At 33.1% G+C, this 20,085-nt stretch overlaps 7 protein-coding genes across 12 annotated transcripts in view; 3 read left to right on the top strand and 4 right to left on the bottom strand.

Annotated features, from left to right (window-relative positions):
• Positions 1–20,085, bottom strand: part of LOC129789442 (uncharacterized) — an 885,568-nt gene that overhangs the window by 221,800 nt on the left and 643,683 nt on the right. The gene's annotated exons all lie outside the window — the stretch shown is intronic.
• Positions 1–20,085, top strand: part of LOC129789347 (uncharacterized) — a 69,046-nt gene that overhangs the window by 43,456 nt on the left and 5,505 nt on the right. The gene's annotated exons all lie outside the window — the stretch shown is intronic.
• On the top strand, positions 615–2,081 carry LOC129789398 (N6-adenosine-methyltransferase non-catalytic subunit). The gene is made up of 3 exons (XM_055826196.1): positions 615–772; positions 848–1,012; positions 1,079–2,081. The coding sequence occupies exons 1-3, from the start codon at positions 707–709 to the stop codon at positions 2,033–2,035; spliced, it is 1,188 nt and encodes a 395-aa protein (XP_055682171.1). The 5' UTR covers positions 615–706; the 3' UTR covers positions 2,036–2,081.
• On the bottom strand, positions 2,043–3,616 carry LOC129789422 (coiled-coil domain-containing protein 97). Of its 2 annotated transcripts, none has more exons than XM_055826233.1 (2): positions 3,509–3,616; positions 2,043–3,096 (listed from the first exon to the last, which is right to left on the bottom strand). In XM_055826233.1, exon 2 carries the CDS (start codon positions 3,040–3,042, stop codon positions 2,083–2,085), a length of 960 nt encoding a protein of 319 aa, XP_055682208.1. In that variant the 5' UTR covers positions 3,043–3,096; positions 3,509–3,616; the 3' UTR covers positions 2,043–2,082. The 2 variants fall into 2 exon arrangements, with proteins under 2 accessions (XP_055682208.1, XP_055682209.1); XM_055826234.1 differs by having other exon boundaries at positions 3,334–3,600.
• LOC129789298 (ATP-binding cassette sub-family C member 10) lies at positions 3,415–8,474 on the top strand. Its single transcript, XM_055826007.1, has 4 exons — positions 3,415–3,520; positions 3,619–3,767; positions 3,860–4,893; positions 4,953–8,474. The coding sequence occupies exons 3-4, from the start codon at positions 3,870–3,872 to the stop codon at positions 8,321–8,323; spliced, it is 4,395 nt and encodes a 1,464-aa protein (XP_055681982.1). The 5' UTR covers positions 3,415–3,520; positions 3,619–3,767; positions 3,860–3,869; the 3' UTR covers positions 8,324–8,474.
• LOC129789485 (guanine nucleotide exchange factor MSS4 homolog) lies at positions 8,942–9,595 on the bottom strand. Its single transcript, XM_055826314.1, has 2 exons — positions 9,346–9,595; positions 8,942–9,269 (listed from the first exon to the last, which is right to left on the bottom strand). The coding sequence occupies exons 1-2, from the start codon at positions 9,484–9,486 to the stop codon at positions 9,030–9,032; spliced, it is 381 nt and encodes a 126-aa protein (XP_055682289.1). The 5' UTR covers positions 9,487–9,595; the 3' UTR covers positions 8,942–9,029.
• Positions 10,579–18,645, bottom strand: LOC129789486 (protein phosphatase 1 regulatory subunit 14B). Of its 5 annotated transcripts, none has more exons than XM_055826320.1 (5): positions 18,532–18,645; positions 13,841–14,136; positions 12,744–12,818; positions 12,115–12,156; positions 10,579–12,044 (listed from the first exon to the last, which is right to left on the bottom strand). In XM_055826320.1, exons 2-5 carry the CDS (start codon positions 14,057–14,059, stop codon positions 12,003–12,005), a joined length of 378 nt encoding a protein of 125 aa, XP_055682295.1. In that variant the 5' UTR covers positions 14,060–14,136; positions 18,532–18,645; the 3' UTR covers positions 10,579–12,002. The 5 variants fall into 5 exon arrangements, with proteins under 5 accessions (XP_055682295.1, XP_055682292.1, XP_055682290.1 ...); XM_055826317.1 differs by having other exon boundaries at positions 18,113–18,606; XM_055826315.1 differs by having other exon boundaries at positions 18,199–18,606.

Raw genomic sequence — 20,085 nt, 5'->3', positions numbered from 1 at the left:
TTTTCTGTGATTTAAAAAATAGGATGGCTGGATTTTTCATTTTTTCCGACCTTGATGCAATTTTCCGACCTCATTTCCGCTATCAAATGGCTCCTGATGGACTTCCGGGGCTTTGGGATTTTTCTTCAGCGATAATCACTATCAATTTTCTAACGAACATTTTTAATTTAAATAATGTATTGGCTCGAATTTCCATTTTTTGGCAAAAATACAATTTTCCTCATCGAAGATACATATTCCTTTCGCAGTTCCGTTTCCTTTGTGCTTAAGATTTTTGTTTTCCGGTACTTTTTTATAGAAAACGCGTTTTTCCTGGGAAAAGGTGCTTTTGACGCCGTTCGCTGTCTGGTGCATTTTTTTCTAAAAACTTTAAAAACTTCGTTTTCGTGATTTTAATTATTTATTGATACCATTTAACATGTCGTCCCTTACCCTGAGCTCAGAAAAACACATTTAATTGAAAAAAAAGCTAGAAAATGTGAGAAAATCACGAAAAACTGCCACTCTAAGCAACTGAGAAACATGAGAAATATTTTTTTTGTGCGAACGAGCAAGGAAGAAACATTAAAATGGCTTTCCTTTTCTTCTTCTTTTATCTGTCAAAATTTTTCGGACCGGACGTCATTTTGATGTCACATAGCCTGTTTTTCTTCTCCTCGGTTTATTTTACTGCCAGCCAAATAAACATTATTTTTGTGAAAATACAATGGGTGATCTCCTTAAAAGTGTAAAAGAAAGGTCAAAGAAACGAAAACGACTTCTCGCCCAAACTGTAAGTGAATAAAAATGTCTTATTTTAGTGGCATAATTTTCTAAAAATAATTTTTTTTTCTAACATTTTCATCAGCTTGGCGTTCCCAATGTGGAGGATTTGAAGTATATTCTGGGTACAGCAGAAGTTGAGGAAACATCTTCACCAAAAAATGCTCGAGATGATGATGATAAGCCGTCCTCAACAAAGAAATCACAAACAGAAAATTTATTTTATCGAGATTCATCTACCTTTCTGAAGGTCAGTTTTGTTGTTGATCTTTTTTTTTAATTTGTTTGTTAATTAGTATCATTATTTACTCTTCAGGGAACACAATCATCAAATCCACATAATGATTACTGCCAACATTTTGTAGATACTGGACAGAGGCCACAGAATTTTATTCGGGATGTCGGATTGGCAGATAGATTCGAAGAATATCCTAAACTGAGAGAATTAATTCGCCTGAAGGATGAACTTATTGCAGAAACAGCTACTCCACCGATGTACTTACAGGCAGACATGAAAGTGTTGGATTTGAAGAGTTTGGGTACAAAGTTCGATGTGATCCTCATTGAACCTCCCCTGGAGGAATATGCAAAAGGCGGAGCTGGTGTAGCCGGCGGTACAAGTCGATCATTTTGGTCATGGGAGGAGATCATTGATTTAGAAATAGGTGAACTGGCAGCACATCGTAGCTTTGTTTTTCTATGGTGTGGCAGTTCCGAAGGGTTAGACATGGGTCGCAATTGCTTGCGAAAATGGGGCTTTCGCAGATGCGAAGATATATCGTGGATACGCACAAACATCAACAATCCGGGTCACTCAAAAATCCTCGAATCGAAAGCTGTTTTTCAACGAACCAAAGAGCATTGCTTGATGGGAATCAAGGGCACTGTGAGAAGATCCACAGACGGAGACTTTATTCACGCTAATGTGGATATTGATTTGATTATATCGGAAGAGGAGGAATTTGGTAGCTTTGAGAAACCAATTGAAATTTTCCATATCATCGAACATTTTTGCCTCGGTCGGAGGCGTCTTCACATCTTTGGTCGTGATTCCAGCATTCGTCCTGGATGGTTAACCATTGGTCCCGAACTTACAAACTCCAATTTTAACAATGAACTGTATGCAAGTTATTTTGCTGAAAACAATACAACCGGATGTACCGATCGAATTGAAGCCCTACGACCCAAGAGTCCACCTGCAAACGGCGGAAAAGTTATTCGAGGGAGAGGAAGAGGAGGCTTTCCCAGATCCCGTGGACGCGGAAGATTGTAATTTAGAATTTTTTTTAAGTAATAAAAATGCCTTTTTTTTTACTCAATTTACACTTGTTTCTGTACTGATGGATGTTGCTGCAAATGCTCCATATAAATATCCAATTCATCCTCACTTGGTGTTTCCTGGCCATCTTCTTGCATTCTTTCAGATTCAGAAATATTATCGTCATCACCATCAAAATATTTCTCCTCCTCATCATGAGATCGTATTACATCGTTATCGTAGTCTGCATTATCATCTACTGTTGTGTAATCAAATTCCTTATCATGTCCTTCGAGGAAATTTGTATACATTATCCCAACAAATTCTTGTTTCAGAAGATCCCTCTCGGTACGTGTTATGCATTTTTGTCGAGGCTTAGAAGTTGATTGAGCTTCATCGGTGAATTCACCCCAAAGAACTCTTTCTACCGGGAAAGATGCATCTGATGAATTCGATGAGGAATTCTCATCCTGAAACTTCCTTTCATCAGCTAACTTCTCATTGTAGGCCTCATCATCCATCCCATTTAAGAGAACATTAAGTAGAGTTGAATTATCTCTTGTATCTCTCGATTTCTTTTCTTCCTCACTCAGGTACTGCCCAACAAGTTGATCATACAGCAATGGTTGTCTGGACATCATTTCCGTCTCTGTGAAGTATGTGCTGTCTGAAATCATTTTTTGCATAGCAGCATACCGTCGATTCTTTATTTCAACTTTACGATTCTTATGCCAGCGCTTAAGTTTCTCTAAATGCTGCCTGATTATGTATTCCTCATCTCCTGTGTATTTTTTTAATTCGAAATATATCAAATATTCATTGTTAATGTAGCTCCCAAAACGACTCAAAAATATGGAGTCTTTCTTATTGAACAAATCCAAGACTATTTCCTTTTTCTCATCAGCCGTTAAATCGGGATCGTCAATTTGCTGACTCTTGAAAAAAACTTTATCATTCGTACAGATATTCTGAATTATCTTGAGACGCAAATTATCCATATATTCAGTATTTTGCGTTTCCATCCTTATATTTTATGGTAGGAGGTCCATTTACTCACCGTCTATGATTTTTTTTATCTAAAAATAAAAATAAAATAATTAATGTTCGCAGTTCCTTACGGCATGATGTTTCGAAAGCTTAATTTCCATTTTCATCAGGTAAGTAAAATAATTGGTAAAAACACTAAATATAACAGTGAGACTGTCTGGAATGTGTAGGGTTTGAAATGCGTTAGATATCACGGTTCTCACAGTTGTTAATAAAATTATTTTTTTATACCAATCTAAGATTTTTAAGGGTTAAAAAATTCTTACGTTTGCAAAAATTGCAAGAAGCGAAACTAGCGCCAGCAGTGTTAAAAGCTCTCATAAATTTTGACAGGACTTTATTTTTATCAATTTTTCTGTCCAATATCACCAATGTAAAATACTTTTATTGTGCATCAATAGTACGAGTAGTTTGTGTATAAAGTATTTTATATAGATTTACCTAATTATCTATGTAAGATATGGTGAAAATATCCAGTGAAAATGAATTAGAATTTGTACAATGTTTATTAACCAATGCGTCGTCAAAATTTCACTTAACTTTTGCTACAGGGGCGCCATAGGTGACGGAAAAGTGTATTAATTTTTGGCGCTAAAACATCCCGCGCCTTTTTGTGAGGTTATCCCAGAATTTGGGAGTACAAGTAATGAGATCGCGACTTTTGATATCGCTTTTTAATACTACTACGTTACTACATTCTGTGAGTCATATAGTTCTTCCCCTGTATTAATCATAATATATGTGGCTGAGGTAGTGTTTTACATTTTCTTTCAATTCTTGTATATGTTTTAGGTCTGGTAAAATGGAGGAGGAAAACTTGAAAATACCATCGTGGCAATGGATTTGGACTGAAATGTGTCCCCTAGAAAAACGAGGAACCAACACATTGGACGAGTGTCAGCAAATTTGTCTTCAAATCATAATTTTTATCTTTATTGCAATAGCTTCAGCTTATCATTTTGGACGTCAAATCTACAGAGTTATCCGTACAAACACACAAATATGGACAATCCGTGCAAGAATTATTATTGTGGGAGCCCTGGGAATTCTTCCAGCAGCAAGGATGTATTTCTATTTCTACAACCATCTAACCATTTGGCCAATTGATATCCTTGTGGCGTGCTTTGAATGCATTACATGGTTTGTCCATTTGGGCTTCTTACTCTCTCTTCGGAAGCGTGGGAGTGAAAATTCTCGAGGACCCCTCATCATTACCGTACTATGGGCATTTGCTTTCGTCCTCAGCATAACATGGCTACAGGAGGGTCTTAACAAGTCATTTTGGGGCTGGCGTCTACTCGCTATGATTTTCCAATTACTCTACGGACTAACACTAATACCAAGTGGTCAGGGCAGAATAGTTACGCGTCTCAATCAGGATGAAGAAGAACGTCAAGCACTTCTCAGCACGAGATATGTACGTTTTCAGCAAAACCTCGAAGAATCCTCCCTTGGTCCAGCTCAAGATGGTGTAACGTGCATTTCGCGCATCCTCTTCTACTGGGTGAATGATCTCATTGACAAAGGAGTACAGGGTGCTTTGAGAAAAGTTGAAGATCTCTTTGATCTCCCCGAGTGCCTGTCGATTGTGACGATAACGGAAAAATTTCAAAAGAGCATCGATCAAACCAAGACACTTTTCTGGGCCCTTCATAAATCCTTTGGTCGCGAATTCTATACAATTGGACTTTTGCGATTTCTCGGGGATATATCTGGTTTTGCTGGACCACTCCTACTGGGTGGCCTAATTGGAAAAGAAAATTCAGATTCATCGGAAACTTCGCCATTCCTCTACGCATTTGGTCTTTTTGGAAGTGCCATTATCGGTGAGTTTATTATCAACAACAACATTCTAAATCTTCTGTAATCTAAACTTAAATTATAGCTGCTCTTAGTGGCGTTCATTTCAACTGGAGAATATCATTAATTACAATGAGGATGCGTGTTGCAATAGTCACGGCAATTTATCGAAAATCTCTCGAGGCACATGGCTTAAAAAATGCACGACCTGACATCTTAAATCTCATGTCAACGGACACGGATCGTATTGTAAATTCCTGCATTAGTTTCCATTCATTTTGGAGCATACCCTTTCAACTTTTTACAACACTCTACTTACTCTATACACAAGTTGGTGTAGCATTTGTAGCTGGGGTAATTTTTGCCGTATCATTGATTCCCATCAATCGCTGGTTAGCAGTTAAAATAGCCAAACTAAGCAGAGGACTCATGGCGGCAAAAGATTCTCGAGTATCGCTATGTTCAGAAGCTCTCGCAGGTGCAAAGCAGATCAAACTATACGCTTGGGAGGATATTTTTGTGAAGCGAATTGAAGAATTACGCAAATCAGAATTAGGATACCTGGCAAAACGCAAATATTTGGATGCTGTTTGCGTTTACTTCTGGGCGACAACGCCAATTCTTATGTGCTTGCTAACATTCGGAATGTCCGTTCTGACTGGGAACATCCTAAGTCCAGCAACAACGTACACGAGTGTGGCACTGTTGAATATGTTAATTAGCCCTCTTAATGCATTTCCATGGGTACTCAATGGCCTTACGGAAGCATGGGTATCACTGAAACGTGTGCAAGAACTTATGTCTCTACCCAATATTGACTTTACACAATTCTACTCACCAGTTGAGAATACAACTAATCAGAGCAAGAAACGTCCTGTAGTGCTGGACATTGAAGATGCAACATTCTTTTTTGAATACAATCGTCGACGCGATGGCAATGAGATAATCCTAAATGATATTGTAGACTTTCAACTTGAAGATGTGGCCTTAACGGTGAGAAAAGGTGAATTGGTGTGCCTAGAAGGGCCCGTTGGTGGTGGAAAGAGTTCCCTTCTCGGAGCAATAATTGCAGATATGAATCTCATTCGTGGTACAGTGAGTATTCAAGATGTAAATTCAGGATTTGGATATGTGGCTCAATCTCCATGGCTTCAGAGGGGTACCATTAGGGAGAATATCCTGTGGGGCTCTGTGTTCGATGAGCAACGCTACAAGAATGTGATTAGTGCATGTGCCCTAAGTGAAGATCTCACACAATTAGGTGGTGATCTCGTGGGAGTTGGTGAAGGTGGTCGCACTCTATCTGGTGGCCAGAGAGCTCGTGTAGCCCTTGCTAGAGCTGTGTACCAGAATAAAGCCATTTATCTCATCGATGACGTCCTTTCAGCACTAGATGCTCATGTGGCTGCACACATCGTCAAACATTGCCTCCTTGGACTTTTGGCATCAAAGACACGAATAGTTGTTACGGAAAATCGTGTCCTCCTCCATCATGCCAATCAGATATTTAATGTCAACGGCGGTAAAGTAATACAAAGTGAACTAATGAGTGAATATGAATTAAGCGATGGCGATGTTGATGTGAATCTTCAAAATGCATCAGAGAATGTCTTTACATCTGTCCAACTGCAATACCCCACTGAAGATGACAAGAAGAGTGTAGACAGTATCATGATGGAAGAAACTCGTGAATATGGTACTATTAGATCAAGTGTTATCTTCTCCTACTGGAAAGCAATGTCGGGTTCCGTTGCATTTGCCGTCTTTATTGCCATTACGCTCATGCAGGTGTCTCGAAATGTGTCAGATGTATGGCTAGCTCATTGGGTATCCCAATATACGACAAACACCACGGAAAATCCATCCCTTGGATACTTTCTAGGGATTTACGCAGGACTAGCATCGTCAAATTCCGTCTTTACCCTTGTGAGAGCTTTTCTTTTTGCCTATGCCGGTATCAGAGCAGCTACACATGTACATCGAAAACTTTTGAAGAAGGTCTTTGCTACAAAGTTCCAATTTTTCGATATAACACCCCTTGGGAGGATTCTCAATCGTTTTTCATCGGATACCTATACCATCGATGACACACTTCCATTTATCTTCAACATACTTCTAGCACAAATTTTTGGACTTGTCGGTGCTATTATCATTACGCTTATAGCCTTGCCATGGTTGATTCTTCTTGTTGCTCCACTATGTCCAATCTACATAAATCTTCAGTCACGATATAGGCACGCATCGCGGGATATAAAACGTCTAAGTAGCAATGCCCTATCACCACTGTATGCACACTTTACGGAAACCCTTCAGGGTATGACCACAATTCGTGCCATGAGAGCATCTGGACGCTTCAGGCGGGACTTTCTCGTGAAGGTGGAAGAGAGTACACGTGCGCAATTAACAGCGTGCGCAGCCCAGCAGTGGTTGGCATTACGTCTTCAATTCTTGGGTGCAGCTCTTGTTGGTGGAGCTGGTATTCTTGCGGCTCTAACATCGGCCCACGAAACAAATCCAAGTTTTGTCGGGCTTGCCATCTCATATGCACTAACAATCACGAGCCTCCTTGGTGGAGTACTGAATGCATTAGCGGAGACAGAACAAGAATTGATTGCTGTGGAAAGAGTAAGTCAGTACTGTGAGCTCGAGGGAGAAGTAAACGCAAATGGGAGTATTGATCCACCTTTTGGATGGCCATGCCAGGGTGTAGTGTGCTTTGATAATGCAGTCATGAAGTATCGAGATCACCTACCACCAGCCCTGAAACGTGTCTCCTTTGAAACGAGCTCATTTGAAACTGTTGGCATTGTGGGACGTACTGGAGCTGGAAAGAGCTCCATCATTGCTAGTCTAATGAGAGTGGCACCATTAACACTTGGTAAAGTAGTAATTGACTACGTTGATATTGCTACGCTACCGCTCAGTGTTTTACGGAATCGAATTGCTGTAGTACCACAAGAACCATTCCTCTTTGGTGGCACCGTTCGAGATAATCTCGATCCGAGGCGAGTGCACTTCGATTCAGAAATATGGAGTGCTATATCGGCATGCCTTGCTGCTCCTCTAGTCCATGGTCTTGGTGGCTTGCGTGGTTTTATTGCTCCCGGTGGAACAAATGTTTCCGCAGGTGAACGTCAATTGCTCAGCCTGGCTAGGGCCTTGCTGAAAAACTCCAAAGTGGTGTGTATCGACGAGGGAACTGCCAACCTCAATGCAGCAAGTGAAATTGCAATACGCTCTGTTCTTCGGACTGCCTTTAGGAGTAGTACTGTAATTTATATTGCTCACCGACTTAGTGGACTTCAAAATACCGACAGGATATTTGTCATGGATGGCGGAGAGATTGTTGAGAGTGGCCATCCGAGAATTCTTCAAGCTGATGAGAATTCCCTATTTCATGCAATGGTGCAAGAACAAGTATTGAGTGATTCTACTTACAATTATAATTACCAATGATTTATGTCTTATAAATAAAATACACATTTTACTGAAAGACTTCTAATTAACGCATAAACCTACGTGTACCTACGTCAACTACGTAGTTTTTTTAAGCTCTAAAAATGCTGTAAATTACATGAGAAATAATTATTTGAAATATTTTACATAATTTAATGGCTTTTAATTCAATGAAATTGTATTCCAAGATTCCATTCTAATGAATTTTTATTATGTAATTCTAAAGAAGAAAATTAGAAGCGCAAAACTCCTTCCGGGAGCGTTGGCAGGAAACCTGTGTCTAATCCAGCCGAATTAAAACTACTATCTCTGATGCTTTCGACGCAGGTAGCACGTCTTCTTCAGCGGTCAGTAACAATCAAAATTGGTGGATCGCGTATAGGCTTCGCTCCACGATATGTTGGAGGGCCTTCTGGATTTTTCATAAACTTTTTTGCAATTGTCCTCACTTTTCAACATCTATCAACGTTATAACTGACTTTTTCCTATATTTTCTGTTTGTCCCATTTTCGTCGGATACGCTTTGTCCGTAATATTTCCTCCAACCATATAGACTCTACCTCAAAGGACTTTCCGGACATCAAATCAAAGAGAAAAAAGATTTAATAAAAGTCGGAATTCCAAAATAAAAAATTAATTTAGGAATTTTATCAGTTTGATGTACACTTTACATACAAAAATACACAATTTTATGCAGAATTTATTTTTATACGTGTTTCACTCGAGATAGAGCCACGTAAGACTTTTTGCTGGGAATGTCATGGTAACCCACAGGACCCATCTCACAATCAGCACAAACCAAATATTTAATTTCCTTTACGGTGTGAGAGAATCCAATGTTCTCAAATGTTAACATATCGTCCACTTTCCAAAAGTCAGCTAATTCCTCGGCAACTACTTCATCTGGTGAGGAACCATTTGCCTGCTTCATCAGAGGGAGTGAAAACTACAAGGTAAAGGTATTTTATATAAAATAAAATTATTAACTTACATATTAAAAAAACTATAATATTATACTTTACCTGATTAGTTATAAAGGAAGCACTTAAAGGTTGTAAAATTAGGGAATTACAAAATTTGCATTCGATTGTTCTTTTATTTCGATCATTTTGCACTTCTTCGCTGTACTCCTTCCCCACGGAACTTTCTGAGCTTGTTTCCATGTTGTACCTCCTGTCTCAAAGGCAGAAAATTAAAAAAAAAACTGTGTCTGAAAAAATCACAGCTAAAATATTTTATAAAATTGATAAAATTTAACTTGTTTGTTGATGTTTGATGTTGGGAAAAAGATGAGGTTAGAAAAAAATTGTCTATCAAAATATTTCATATAATTCTTTACGAATTCTGCAGAAAAATCTACTAATTCCATGGATAATATTATGGTTTGTTTGTTATTTTCAAAAAGCTTTCGTCAAGCTAATTTTTATAGGACTCTGTCATTTGACAATTGTCATTCATAACTTAACGAAAGTGCTTGACGAAAATATCTCTTGAAGGTGCATTTTGTTATTTTACTATATATTTAATAAAATTACTGAATTAATAAAAATTTACTCAATAAAAGAAAAGAAAAACAACATATAATTACTTATTAGTAAGAAGGTAAAAAAGCCGAAAAATATATTTCATTTATTATATGAATAAAAGGAATATAATTCATATTTCCAATTCAAGCGATAATTTTTATAATTTCTTTTTTATTATACATTTTGTATCAACAGTTTAATCGTGATGGAAAAGCCACCAGAACCACAGAAGAAGCCCGTAAGAGATCTTAAATCTCTACCGACTCGTCAGTATATAGATCAAACTGTAGCTCCTATTTTACTAAAAGGCTTGCAAACATTAGCCAAAGAACGCCCTCCGGATCCAGTTAATTTCCTTGCCAACTACCTATTGCAGAATAAACCTACAAACAACGATAATTCCTCAGCACCTCAAACAGAAAACTCTTAAGTTTAAACTAAAATATGCTTATGAAAAATTCCAAATAAATCGGTAAAATATCAGAATAAATGTTTTTTCGTTAAGTTTTATTTTTTTGACAGTTTACTAATTCATGTAAGATTTTTTTTTACATCGCATACTAGATTTATGATAAAACAGTTTTAAAAAAATCAACGGAATTCACTCGCTTTACTAAACTATCAACTTGAAAAAACTTGAAAAATGATAAATTAAATAAAAATATACTCACCTTTCATACTCAACGTTCTGCCGGTTTATCTATAACTAAAAATAATTCAAAAACACTCTAATTTGCAATTCTTTTATTAATTTACATTTTAACGTACAAACATGTTTATTGATTAATGTAGATTATGGAAAAAAATACCTGCAGAATTAAACTAAACGCTTTAAAGTCAGAAATAAAAATTGTACGTACATACATTTATGTTTTTATTATTACTTTTGCAACGATGCATCACACACAGCTTCAAAAGTACAATATTTTGATGAATTTGCAAATGCACTGATATTCGTTTTCATGCTGATATTGTTCTATAATTAATAATCTTAAAATATTTCTTATTTAAATATTTACATAAAACTGGTATTTTTTGATAAACCTAAATTTAATTTATTTACGAATAATAATTAGGTAGGGGTACTTTTATATCTATGTCACTGAAATTTTCTTATATGTTGTATAGTACCTATGTGTACGCTTAGCGCAATTAATTTTAAGCACATAAAGAATTACTAATTTTTCGTAAAAAGTTCATCGTCAGCTAAAATTTTAATTTTTCTGACACTTTCGTTCCTGGTTATTATACTAATTATATATTATAAAATATTTTCGGTTTATGAAGATTTGTTTAAAAAATTTCTTTATTCATTCGCATTTTTATGCATTTTAGCATGGGCATAATTTTATTTTGCGCAAAATGCCAAAAAATTAAGATAATATCGAAAGCTTTGTATTTTATTATCATCACGATTTTTCTATTTTGTTTTTTTTTTTTTAAATATATTTATAAAATTAAACCCTATTAAGAAAATTTTCTTTCGTGTCTTATATAATTCACACAGAAAAAAACTGAGATTTTTACCATAAACCAAGACATTTCTTGATTTTCTTCCATTTAGCATTTCTATAGAATCCTAACAAAATCAATGTTTTTGCTAAATATTTGATATAATAAGGATTCGTTGCAGATTTATATAAGAACTACATTTTGTGTTATTTCCAATTATTTTTTTGTTAATAGTAAATGGACAAACTGATTTAAGGACTTGTGAGCAATACGATTGAATGGGGCAGTGATGAGCCATTCACAATTTAAAACAATCTTTCATTGCATTTTGACAAAAACTTCCTATTTAAGAAATTTTTTCGACAAAATATTCATAAAATCTACTTCAATTGCGATATTTGTTTATAAAAAACATCTAATTTTTGTAGTCATTTTTCATTATTTCCATCCATTTTCTTAAAATGACATTCTTTTTTAAACATTGATGATTATACAAAAGTGGATGGTGATGGTGGGTTTTATATAATATAATATAATTATAAAATTATTTAACTACACTTCTTTATGTAATGTAAAAGAACAGTTTATATGATGGACTGCTGGCTCGATAATACGCTTTGTTCGCTTCTTTATATAAAGAATAAAAGAAAGCAAAATAAAGTTATTACAGCAAAATGATTTTATATTGCAAATTGGATTGTTCAAAGAGTTTTGGCACGATCTAATAAATCACTTATAAATTTCTGAAATACAAAAAAAAAAACAAATATTAGATGAGAATGATTCAATAAAAAAAAATTCACAAATTCTTACCGATATATCTGATTGGGGCCTCTTACACTCCGACAGCAGTGTCTGAAATGGAATAAATATAGTTTTTAGAAGAAAATTCCTTTGAAAATATTCCAAAATACGCTAGTTTAAAAAGAATAGTAACAATTTTGCATTTTCAACTATATTATTATTATTCAATTATATTGTAAAAAAAATATATAGGTATATAAAATTAAATTAAAACAATAGAATGAATTGGAAACCGATCAATGCTTTTGTTTTTTTTTTATTCTGGATATGAATTAAAAGTAATATTTAGGAAAACATTAAAATATTCGAATCATGTATATCTAACAAGCATCTTTTACATGATGCTTTAGACCTAATTTTAATGGTAGGTATTTGTAATTTACCATCTGCTTTAATATTTATAAATTAATTAGAATTTTTAACTTCATTATATACACCATATCCCACAACATGTTCTATATATAAATTATGTAGTTTCATTAATATAAATTGAACAATATAATGTTTAAAGTTACACTAAAATTTTATGTGATGATAATGATTTTGAATTTATGGATTGAGGTTTTATAATTTGAAACCTTTATTGTGGAAATGAAAAAGAAAATTATAGATATAGAACATAAAGCTAATTTACTCACAATAAGATGAGTTCTTCGAATGTCATCTGTGTCCATATCCAAGATTTCATCAATGTCCACATCAATTACAGTCTCCTGTGTTTTAAAATGGAAAAATAATATAATTAGTTGAAAATTTACGATATAATGAGAATTAATCATAATCATTCACGCGTAAAAATGATATAATGAATATGTAGGTGGTTATTAAAATTATCGTCTTTTTATAAATTCATTTTAAGCATTCAGGTATAATAAAACATAGTACGAAGAGTTTAATCAAGGAGTGATTATCTAAATTGAAAAAGTAGATCTATTCATCTTTAAAATTAGGACATTAGTTACAAACATAAGTACTTTTTAATTCATACCTATCTAATATTTAAGTTATAATTTTTCTTATTAAATACAATTGTATTTCTTTTTGTATAGTAAACATTTTTTGAAATTAAAAGTCACAATTTCCTTGGAAGGTCATCCCAAGAAAACATTTTTTCATTCATTAACAGAAACTTATTTTCCGAAAAATTTTTTATCAATATGAGTATTTTTATACCTTATCATTTTTTCTATATACCATGTGAATTAGCAGAAATCACAAATGTGCGTGAGCTTTCGAATTGAGTTCACAATATTGAGCAGTTTCTGAGAATAACTCACAAAATAGCAAAGCAATAAACTAATCTCTTGACTTTTAGGTCCCATTTCATTGATTGAAAAGAAAACTGATAAATTCTCTTTTTTTGTGCTTAATAAAAGAAAACGCAAAAATATTTGTCACCATCATAAATCACAATAAATATAAATCATATTCTTTTAATTTTAAAATCAAATGTTTGAGGCATTATTAAGAAAAATCAATAGGTAGGTATTAATGATCTTTTCTTGACCCTTAAAAGTGAAAATGAGGTTCATTTTATATAATAAAAAACATGTGATCCACCAATAATAATTTGGGAGTTTTTTACAACAAAAATGAACGTATTTATAACAATAAAATACTCCCATATTGGCAATATTACTGGACAACAATGGTGCTATTATGTTTATTATCACACGAGATATGACCCCTAAAACGTATGATTCACAAGAAAAGCAAAATAATATATATAGATTACCGATGGATCAAACAGCTTTTGTAATTCATCGAAGAGCCACATTTCGACTGCTAGTCGTTTTCTAATCAAACTCATTTGATGTGACCCATATTTTGCTGTTAGGAACTTTTCTCGACGCTCTTTCACTTCTCCCTTGTCGCTGAAATTCACCCTCAACCCCGTTCGATTTGGTGAACGTTCACAGTCATTATTCATTGATTCTACAACACCACACTGCATGTTTTATGTGATGGCTCTCGCTAGTTGTAATATCACTGTTTTTCTCTACTCTGTTGATGGTCTATCACAGGATAATTCTGAAAGGGAAAGAAAAAAGTCTTATTACATTGTTCTTGTGGTATGCACGTATTAATTTTTATGAAGATTTAAAAAGTAATGATGTTTAATAAATTAAATACAGTGATGGGTATCAAGTAATACTTGTAATAGTAAAACTTGTGTTTTCTATTAACAAGGAATCAACTGTTTAATAAAAAATAACATTGCTATTGATTCATTTGACTTGTTCTACCTTCACCTCATGCCCTCTTTAACTAAATTCTACTTGAACATATCTATTATCCAATCATCTTTCACCTGAAATAAATAATGATAAGAGTAATCAATTTACAAAGCTAAAATGAAAGAGAATATATGTAGCTTTACTTTGTCAATCAGTTTATACCAAACTCGACAAATATAAAGTCACGCATATGTGTATGAGGCATGTAAAACTCTATATATAATAGTCGAGTAAATAATAATTTTGTTATGGAGACCCGATGTTGAAAATTCCCAATTCTCACGCACCGTATGAGTACCACATTTGCAAATCTAAACAATTGTTGCCATAGATATAAGGAACCATACAAATAGAGAAAGTGTGTGACTGAATTTTTGATATAAATCTTTAGGCTTCTATAAAATATCAGCAACATACATATTCTAGTACATAGTTTTGCAAAATAATAAATATAATTTTTTATCTATTAAAATTTGTGTTAAAAGACATATCTGAATTTCTAGAAAACGAGATCAACAAAGGAAATCGTTCTTGTAAGAAATTTATTGTTTTTTTCGTGTATGACCAACATATACCACCATGTTGTAAAAAAAAAACATTGTTCTCATATTGTCAATAATTTTTTACATAGATGGCAAGAATATCAAATGAGTAATTGTCCGAGAAGATTATTCTCTAAAACACTACCACTACTACTATAGCTAATTCATCCATTAAGAAGATTTTTTACCATCTCTTTTCGAACTCATGAAACATTATGTATTTTGGTAAAAATAGGAGATTAATTTTAGCCGGAAGATTCTTAAGCTTCAACCGAAAATTCTTTGCCAAGAGAATTCTGTGTAATTTTTAAAAATAATTCTTTTTCATCAGAGAATTTAATTCCCATATTTTTTGGGATGAGTAAGAGAAAAAAACCATAAATAATTTGTTATTTAAAAATCTGCTTATGATTTTCGATTTATATTTAACATACATCTCACGCCTCAATGATTAAATTCTATAAAGTTGTATCATTATAAATTCTTCTTTTCGTTTGATACCGACTAATCGCCCGCTAATGTATTAGCTGTGATACTGTATGCAGTATTATTACCACCATTTGTTCGGACGCTATTGGTTTTATTTACTCCATGCCGCCACAAAATTCATTCGCTCTACGTATATAGCTATATGGTTTAAAAATGGTAAAAGATAACCGCGTGAGTAAACCGAAAAGTCCCCTGCCATTTAGGATGTGCCATCATACCAGTCTTAAAATCATAATGTATTGATGCGTTACAGCTAAATTCTTTTTTTTTTTTTTCAAATACCTTTAATTAGTCCATACAAAAAATCACGAGAAAATGCATTCAAATAAAAATATCCCATCTAAATGAGTTAAGAATATTTTTATTATTGTAATTTACATAATTTACAATGTTAAATTCGAACAAAGACTTCAGTGATTCTAGAATAGACTTGGTAGTGACATATAGCTCGCAAATTGGAGTGAAAACCATTGATATGAGACACTATATGGTCATTTACCGTATATCCGCTTCTATATGTGGTTTTATGCAGAAGGAAAAGAGCAATAGCAAACTAAAATATACTTATATGAAACAATACATAATATACATATCATATGGTTTGCTATTATTTTTTTAAATGCGTGGGAACGTGTTAGTTTCAATAAAATGTCTTTTGTTGTTGGCAAAAGAAAGGAAAATTCGAAAATTAACACAACGAGAAATCCTCCCGTTCGACCCCACGCAAATTCTTCAAAACTATTAAATACGTGAAGAAGCACTGAATGTCAATGCTTATTATTATTATATCCTCATGAGGAGAAATTATTGTTACCTACACATTTAGGAAAATTTATATATCATACATAATGTAGTTTAAATTTATTAGTATCACATATGTACACATATATCAAATATTATATAGCATGTATCAGAAAGAAAGAGGAAGAGGATGATTTTTCACGCTCTGCAGAAACAGCAGAGTTAGCACATTTAGTCGGACATTCGTCATTCACATTGATATTTTAAACTTAACATAAACAATTATGTAATTTCTAAGAAAAACAAATAGACTACAGAAAGTTAAAAAATATTTATTCGCGCCTATACAAAACCAAAAACTTTTATTTTTTAAACTGATGTAAGAATAATTTATTTGAATGTAACAGTTTAAAGAAAAATGGTACATATGTATACTTATGAAATAAAGCTTTTACAGTAAAAAAAAACTATACGAAAAGTTTTTAAAAATTGGACATGGAATAAATAGATAAATTATAATAAATACGGGCGTGAAGTATTTATTTACTTCAACATTACGCACATTGTATATAAAGTGTGTTTGCATTTAAAAGAAAAAGAAAATCTGATAAAAATAACTTGAGTGAAAAGAAAATTACAACATTTTTACAATATACTGCTTTTTCCCTACAATCCCCCAAATGCACAATGTAGGCCATTGTTGAAGCAAACAGAAATTCATAAAAAAAATAAATTGCTTCAGCACACATTTAATTAAATGAATGAAGAAATACTCGTGGATTTGCTGAATGACAATTGAACATTTTTGGAGGGATTTAACAATACTTGAAAAAATGATGACATAGACTACCCTTACAATTTAGGAAAATGGTCCAAGTAATTCAAATCAATCAACACGCGAGAGATGTTTGTACATACACTACCAGTATTATCTACTATTTTAATGCAAACTTATCTAAACAGTATCTATAAAATAGTAAATATGTACATAAAGGTATATAATTATATCTCATATTATCAACTGATAAAATGGGTACCTATCTATGATATAAAATGTGCATATGTACAGTACGTACATATTGTATGAATATTATAAATTTATGTACAATAAATTCCAAATGAATGAGAAAGATTACAATTTTATTTTTTCACTAAAATCATCAGACTCTTATCGAATATATCGAAATTTGCTCATACACAAAAAATTGTAGATACGACAGAGATTATATACTATTGTTGCCTAGTGAATGACTCAACTGAAAGTACGAAATTTATGATGAAAAATAAAAGACAGATAGAACGGTTAAGAAATAACGTGAAGGAAACAGTAGTTGTCAAATTATGTATGTTGAAATGGCAAAAAAATTACAAGAGTCACCACACCGATTATCCAAATGAAAGATTGTAAAAAAAATATACTGTTCAGTTACGTTAAGTTGTTATTTGCACAAAATAAGTAGGCATGTACAAGTATATATATGCATGTACATATCCATATATTTGTATATAAAACTATCTAGTAGTACATCACAGTAAAAATTTTCACATAAAAACATTTTTGGGCAATAAACTTTTGTGTATGATACCTTTGAAAATTCAATATTCCTTTGTCACAAAATTTTTAATGTAGGTTCTACAAATTTTTATTAGAGACAGATTTGTATTTTTTTACTTTAAATATCTTAGCAACAACATAAGAAAACAGGCAAGAATAGAATCATATGTGAGATGAAAACTCGACGAAATGCTTGAAACTTTCCGCTATAATTCATTCACTTTTAGCTTAAACATCAAAATTCTTTGGCGTTCATTCTATATTTTTTTCTCATACAAAATGAAATGTTTTCTTTTCTCTTTTTATTTCCTGAATGAATGCGAAAATAATTTATCAGTATGAGTATGTACAATGCATACATATATCTATGTATGATGGTATATATGGTCATAATGCAGATATATAACTTGTTATTCTGTGATACAAAAATAATCTGTATTTACCACATCACATAAGATAGTGTTTTTTTTTTAATTTACAAAACTCTGAATTCTGTGTGAAAGAAGATAAACGTAAAATTTGTCCACACCTTGATCTAATTCTCTTATTCAACTTTCTTAAAATTCAATTTTCACATGGAGTCGAAATACTCAAATGGGACACGTCTTCAAATTTCACAATAAATATTTTAAAGCTGCGAATAGCACAATTTTTTCTCAACACGTTTGCGCGCTTATGATTCTTTATTTTTCCCTCTCTTTCTGTCCACTAAATTTTTTTATTAATTATTCATCTACTTCTTTTTGAAAATCACTCACTGTTCTACTGACTGTATGTACCGTTTGCAAGATTTTCTTCAAAGAAAAAATTTCTCTATTGCAGACTCTTGGATTCAATGCTTTTCTCTCTTTCTGACTCTCACCAGCTTTATAATACCGTGTTTCGCGCAATTCAGACAAGGAGTAACGATATCCACGAGCAACCAACAGCGACTGAACTTTGGTTGAACGGTCGGTGTTTATCGAACTTATGTTGCTGGCAGCCAGAAGAGCCATGTTCACAAACACAGTTAAATATGTGCAGAAAGATGGGCAGACTGGGGAGTCACAGCCAGTGGCGCAAGTCACTCACCAATTCCCTCTATATTGTAGATATATGTACATATATGTATGTATATAATACAATCGTAACAATGCATTCCACGAAAAGTCCTTCTAGTGAACCTTTAGGAACCCTTGCTGCTAAATGAATAGCTTATCGTAGCGAAACTAAAGGCACTTTTGATGCAAGTTTTTGGATCCGAAAAAGAATAAATTACTTGTGTAATTTATGTATATAAAGTCCAACCCTGATAAATTCGTTACTTCTCAATGGCTTTGATATATAACAAGATTGATTAGCTTATGCTGGTATTTTATTATATAAATAATAAAGTTCTAATAATTAAGTATATAGTATACATCATTTAACATAATATTCTTTTAAACATAAACGCATAATTGTGCAACCACTCTGTGCCTCATTGTCATTGACAATCATTGAGTATCATCAACACTATCAACAAGAAATAAAAAAAAATAGTAATAAAAATAAAAAATAAGAAAATAAAGTATTTTGTGCGCTTGCTCCGGACTCACATTTATAGTGCTTTTAGGGGACTATCTGTGTGGCATACAAAAAACCCCACCATTTGAGAATTGGCGTATGGAAAAGAAGACGTATACCAGACCAATTAAGGGGATAGAAGAAATGTAATTAGATTCCTTCTTCTACCAATATGTACATACATATATATACACAGTCATTATGTTTATGTACAAATCAAAAACTTATGTTCTGTTCATCTGTAAACCTCCAAAGAGAAGACAAATCAAATTAAAATTAATTACATATCCAAAATAACAAAAATCTTCATCTTTTTTTTTAGTATTGTCGGTGAAATATACCAATTATTCTTTCATCAAAAGACATAACTTCAGTAGGTATATATTATACATAGGGGAGGGCGGGGCTAATAAAGTCACTTAAGGGTTTGGAAAAAGCCTAAAATATCATATTTCCTAGCTAGATAGAACAAAATGATCTGAGAAAGAGTTGTAGGGCAGTAAATTTCCTAAAGAAATGAGCTAAACATTTCGCTTTATCCATTTGGGAAATATGATATTTTGAGCTTTTTCTAAACCCTTAAGTGACTTTTTTAACCCCGCTCTCCCCTACTTTTTTTTTATATTAAAGTAGAGATAATATTAACAAGGACCATATTTTGTTCACGCTGTCTTGAGCACCCTTTTATAAGAAAAGCAAAATTTATTCACTTTAATATGAATTCTGGATTCACATCTAAATGAATTTGTATAAAAGTAGTATAATGAAAATCTTAAGGTGCCTATGTGAAGAACAGCATAAAATCAAGTGAGTCTGACTCATCCAGAAACTTTAGCCGCTAATATAATTTTACTAAATTCATATCACATGT

Source organism: Lutzomyia longipalpis, chromosome 2, assembly GCF_024334085.1.
Source record: "Lutzomyia longipalpis isolate SR_M1_2022 chromosome 2, ASM2433408v1".
Lineage (NCBI taxonomy): Eukaryota > Metazoa > Arthropoda > Insecta > Diptera > Psychodidae > Lutzomyia > Lutzomyia longipalpis.
Note: the sequence above shows the minus strand (reverse complement) of the source record. Positions and strands in the feature narration are given on the sequence as shown.

Bases quoted from the DNA above. Each gene is read 5' to 3' on its own strand.
- LOC129789398 (XM_055826196.1), top strand. From the start codon at position 707: ATGGGTGATCTCCTTAAAAGTGTAAAAGAAAGGTCAAAGAAACGAAAA. The intron at 773-847 runs GTAAGTGAATAA...CATTTTCATCAG, and splicing joins AACGACTTCTCGCCCAAACT to CTTGGCGTTCCCAATGTGGA. The intron at 1,013-1,078 runs GTCAGTTTTGTT...TTTACTCTTCAG, and splicing joins ATTCATCTACCTTTCTGAAG to GGAACACAATCATCAAATCC.
- LOC129789422 (XM_055826233.1), bottom strand. From the start codon at position 3,042: ATGGAAACGCAAAATACTGAATATATGGATAATTTGCGTCTCAAGATA.
- LOC129789298 (XM_055826007.1), top strand. From the start codon at position 3,870: ATGGAGGAGGAAAACTTGAAAATACCATCGTGGCAATGGATTTGGACT. The intron at 4,894-4,952 runs GTGAGTTTATTA...CTTAAATTATAG, and splicing joins TTTTGGAAGTGCCATTATCG to CTGCTCTTAGTGGCGTTCAT.
- LOC129789485 (XM_055826314.1), bottom strand. From the start codon at position 9,486: ATGGAAACAAGCTCAGAAAGTTCCGTGGGGAAGGAGTACAGCGAAGAA. The intron at 9,270-9,345 runs GTAAAGTATAAT...TTTACCTTGTAG, and splicing joins CTTCCTTTATAACTAATCAG to TTTTCACTCCCTCTGATGAA.
- LOC129789486 (XM_055826320.1), bottom strand. From the start codon at position 14,059: ATGCAGTGTGGTGTTGTAGAATCAATGAATAATGACTGTGAACGTTCA. The intron at 12,819-13,840 runs GTAATCTATATA...TTTAAAACACAG, and splicing joins AAAAGCTGTTTGATCCATCG to GAGACTGTAATTGATGTGGA. The intron at 12,045-12,114 runs GTAAGAATTTGT...TTTGTATTTCAG, and splicing joins GGCCCCAATCAGATATATCG to AAATTTATAAGTGATTTATT.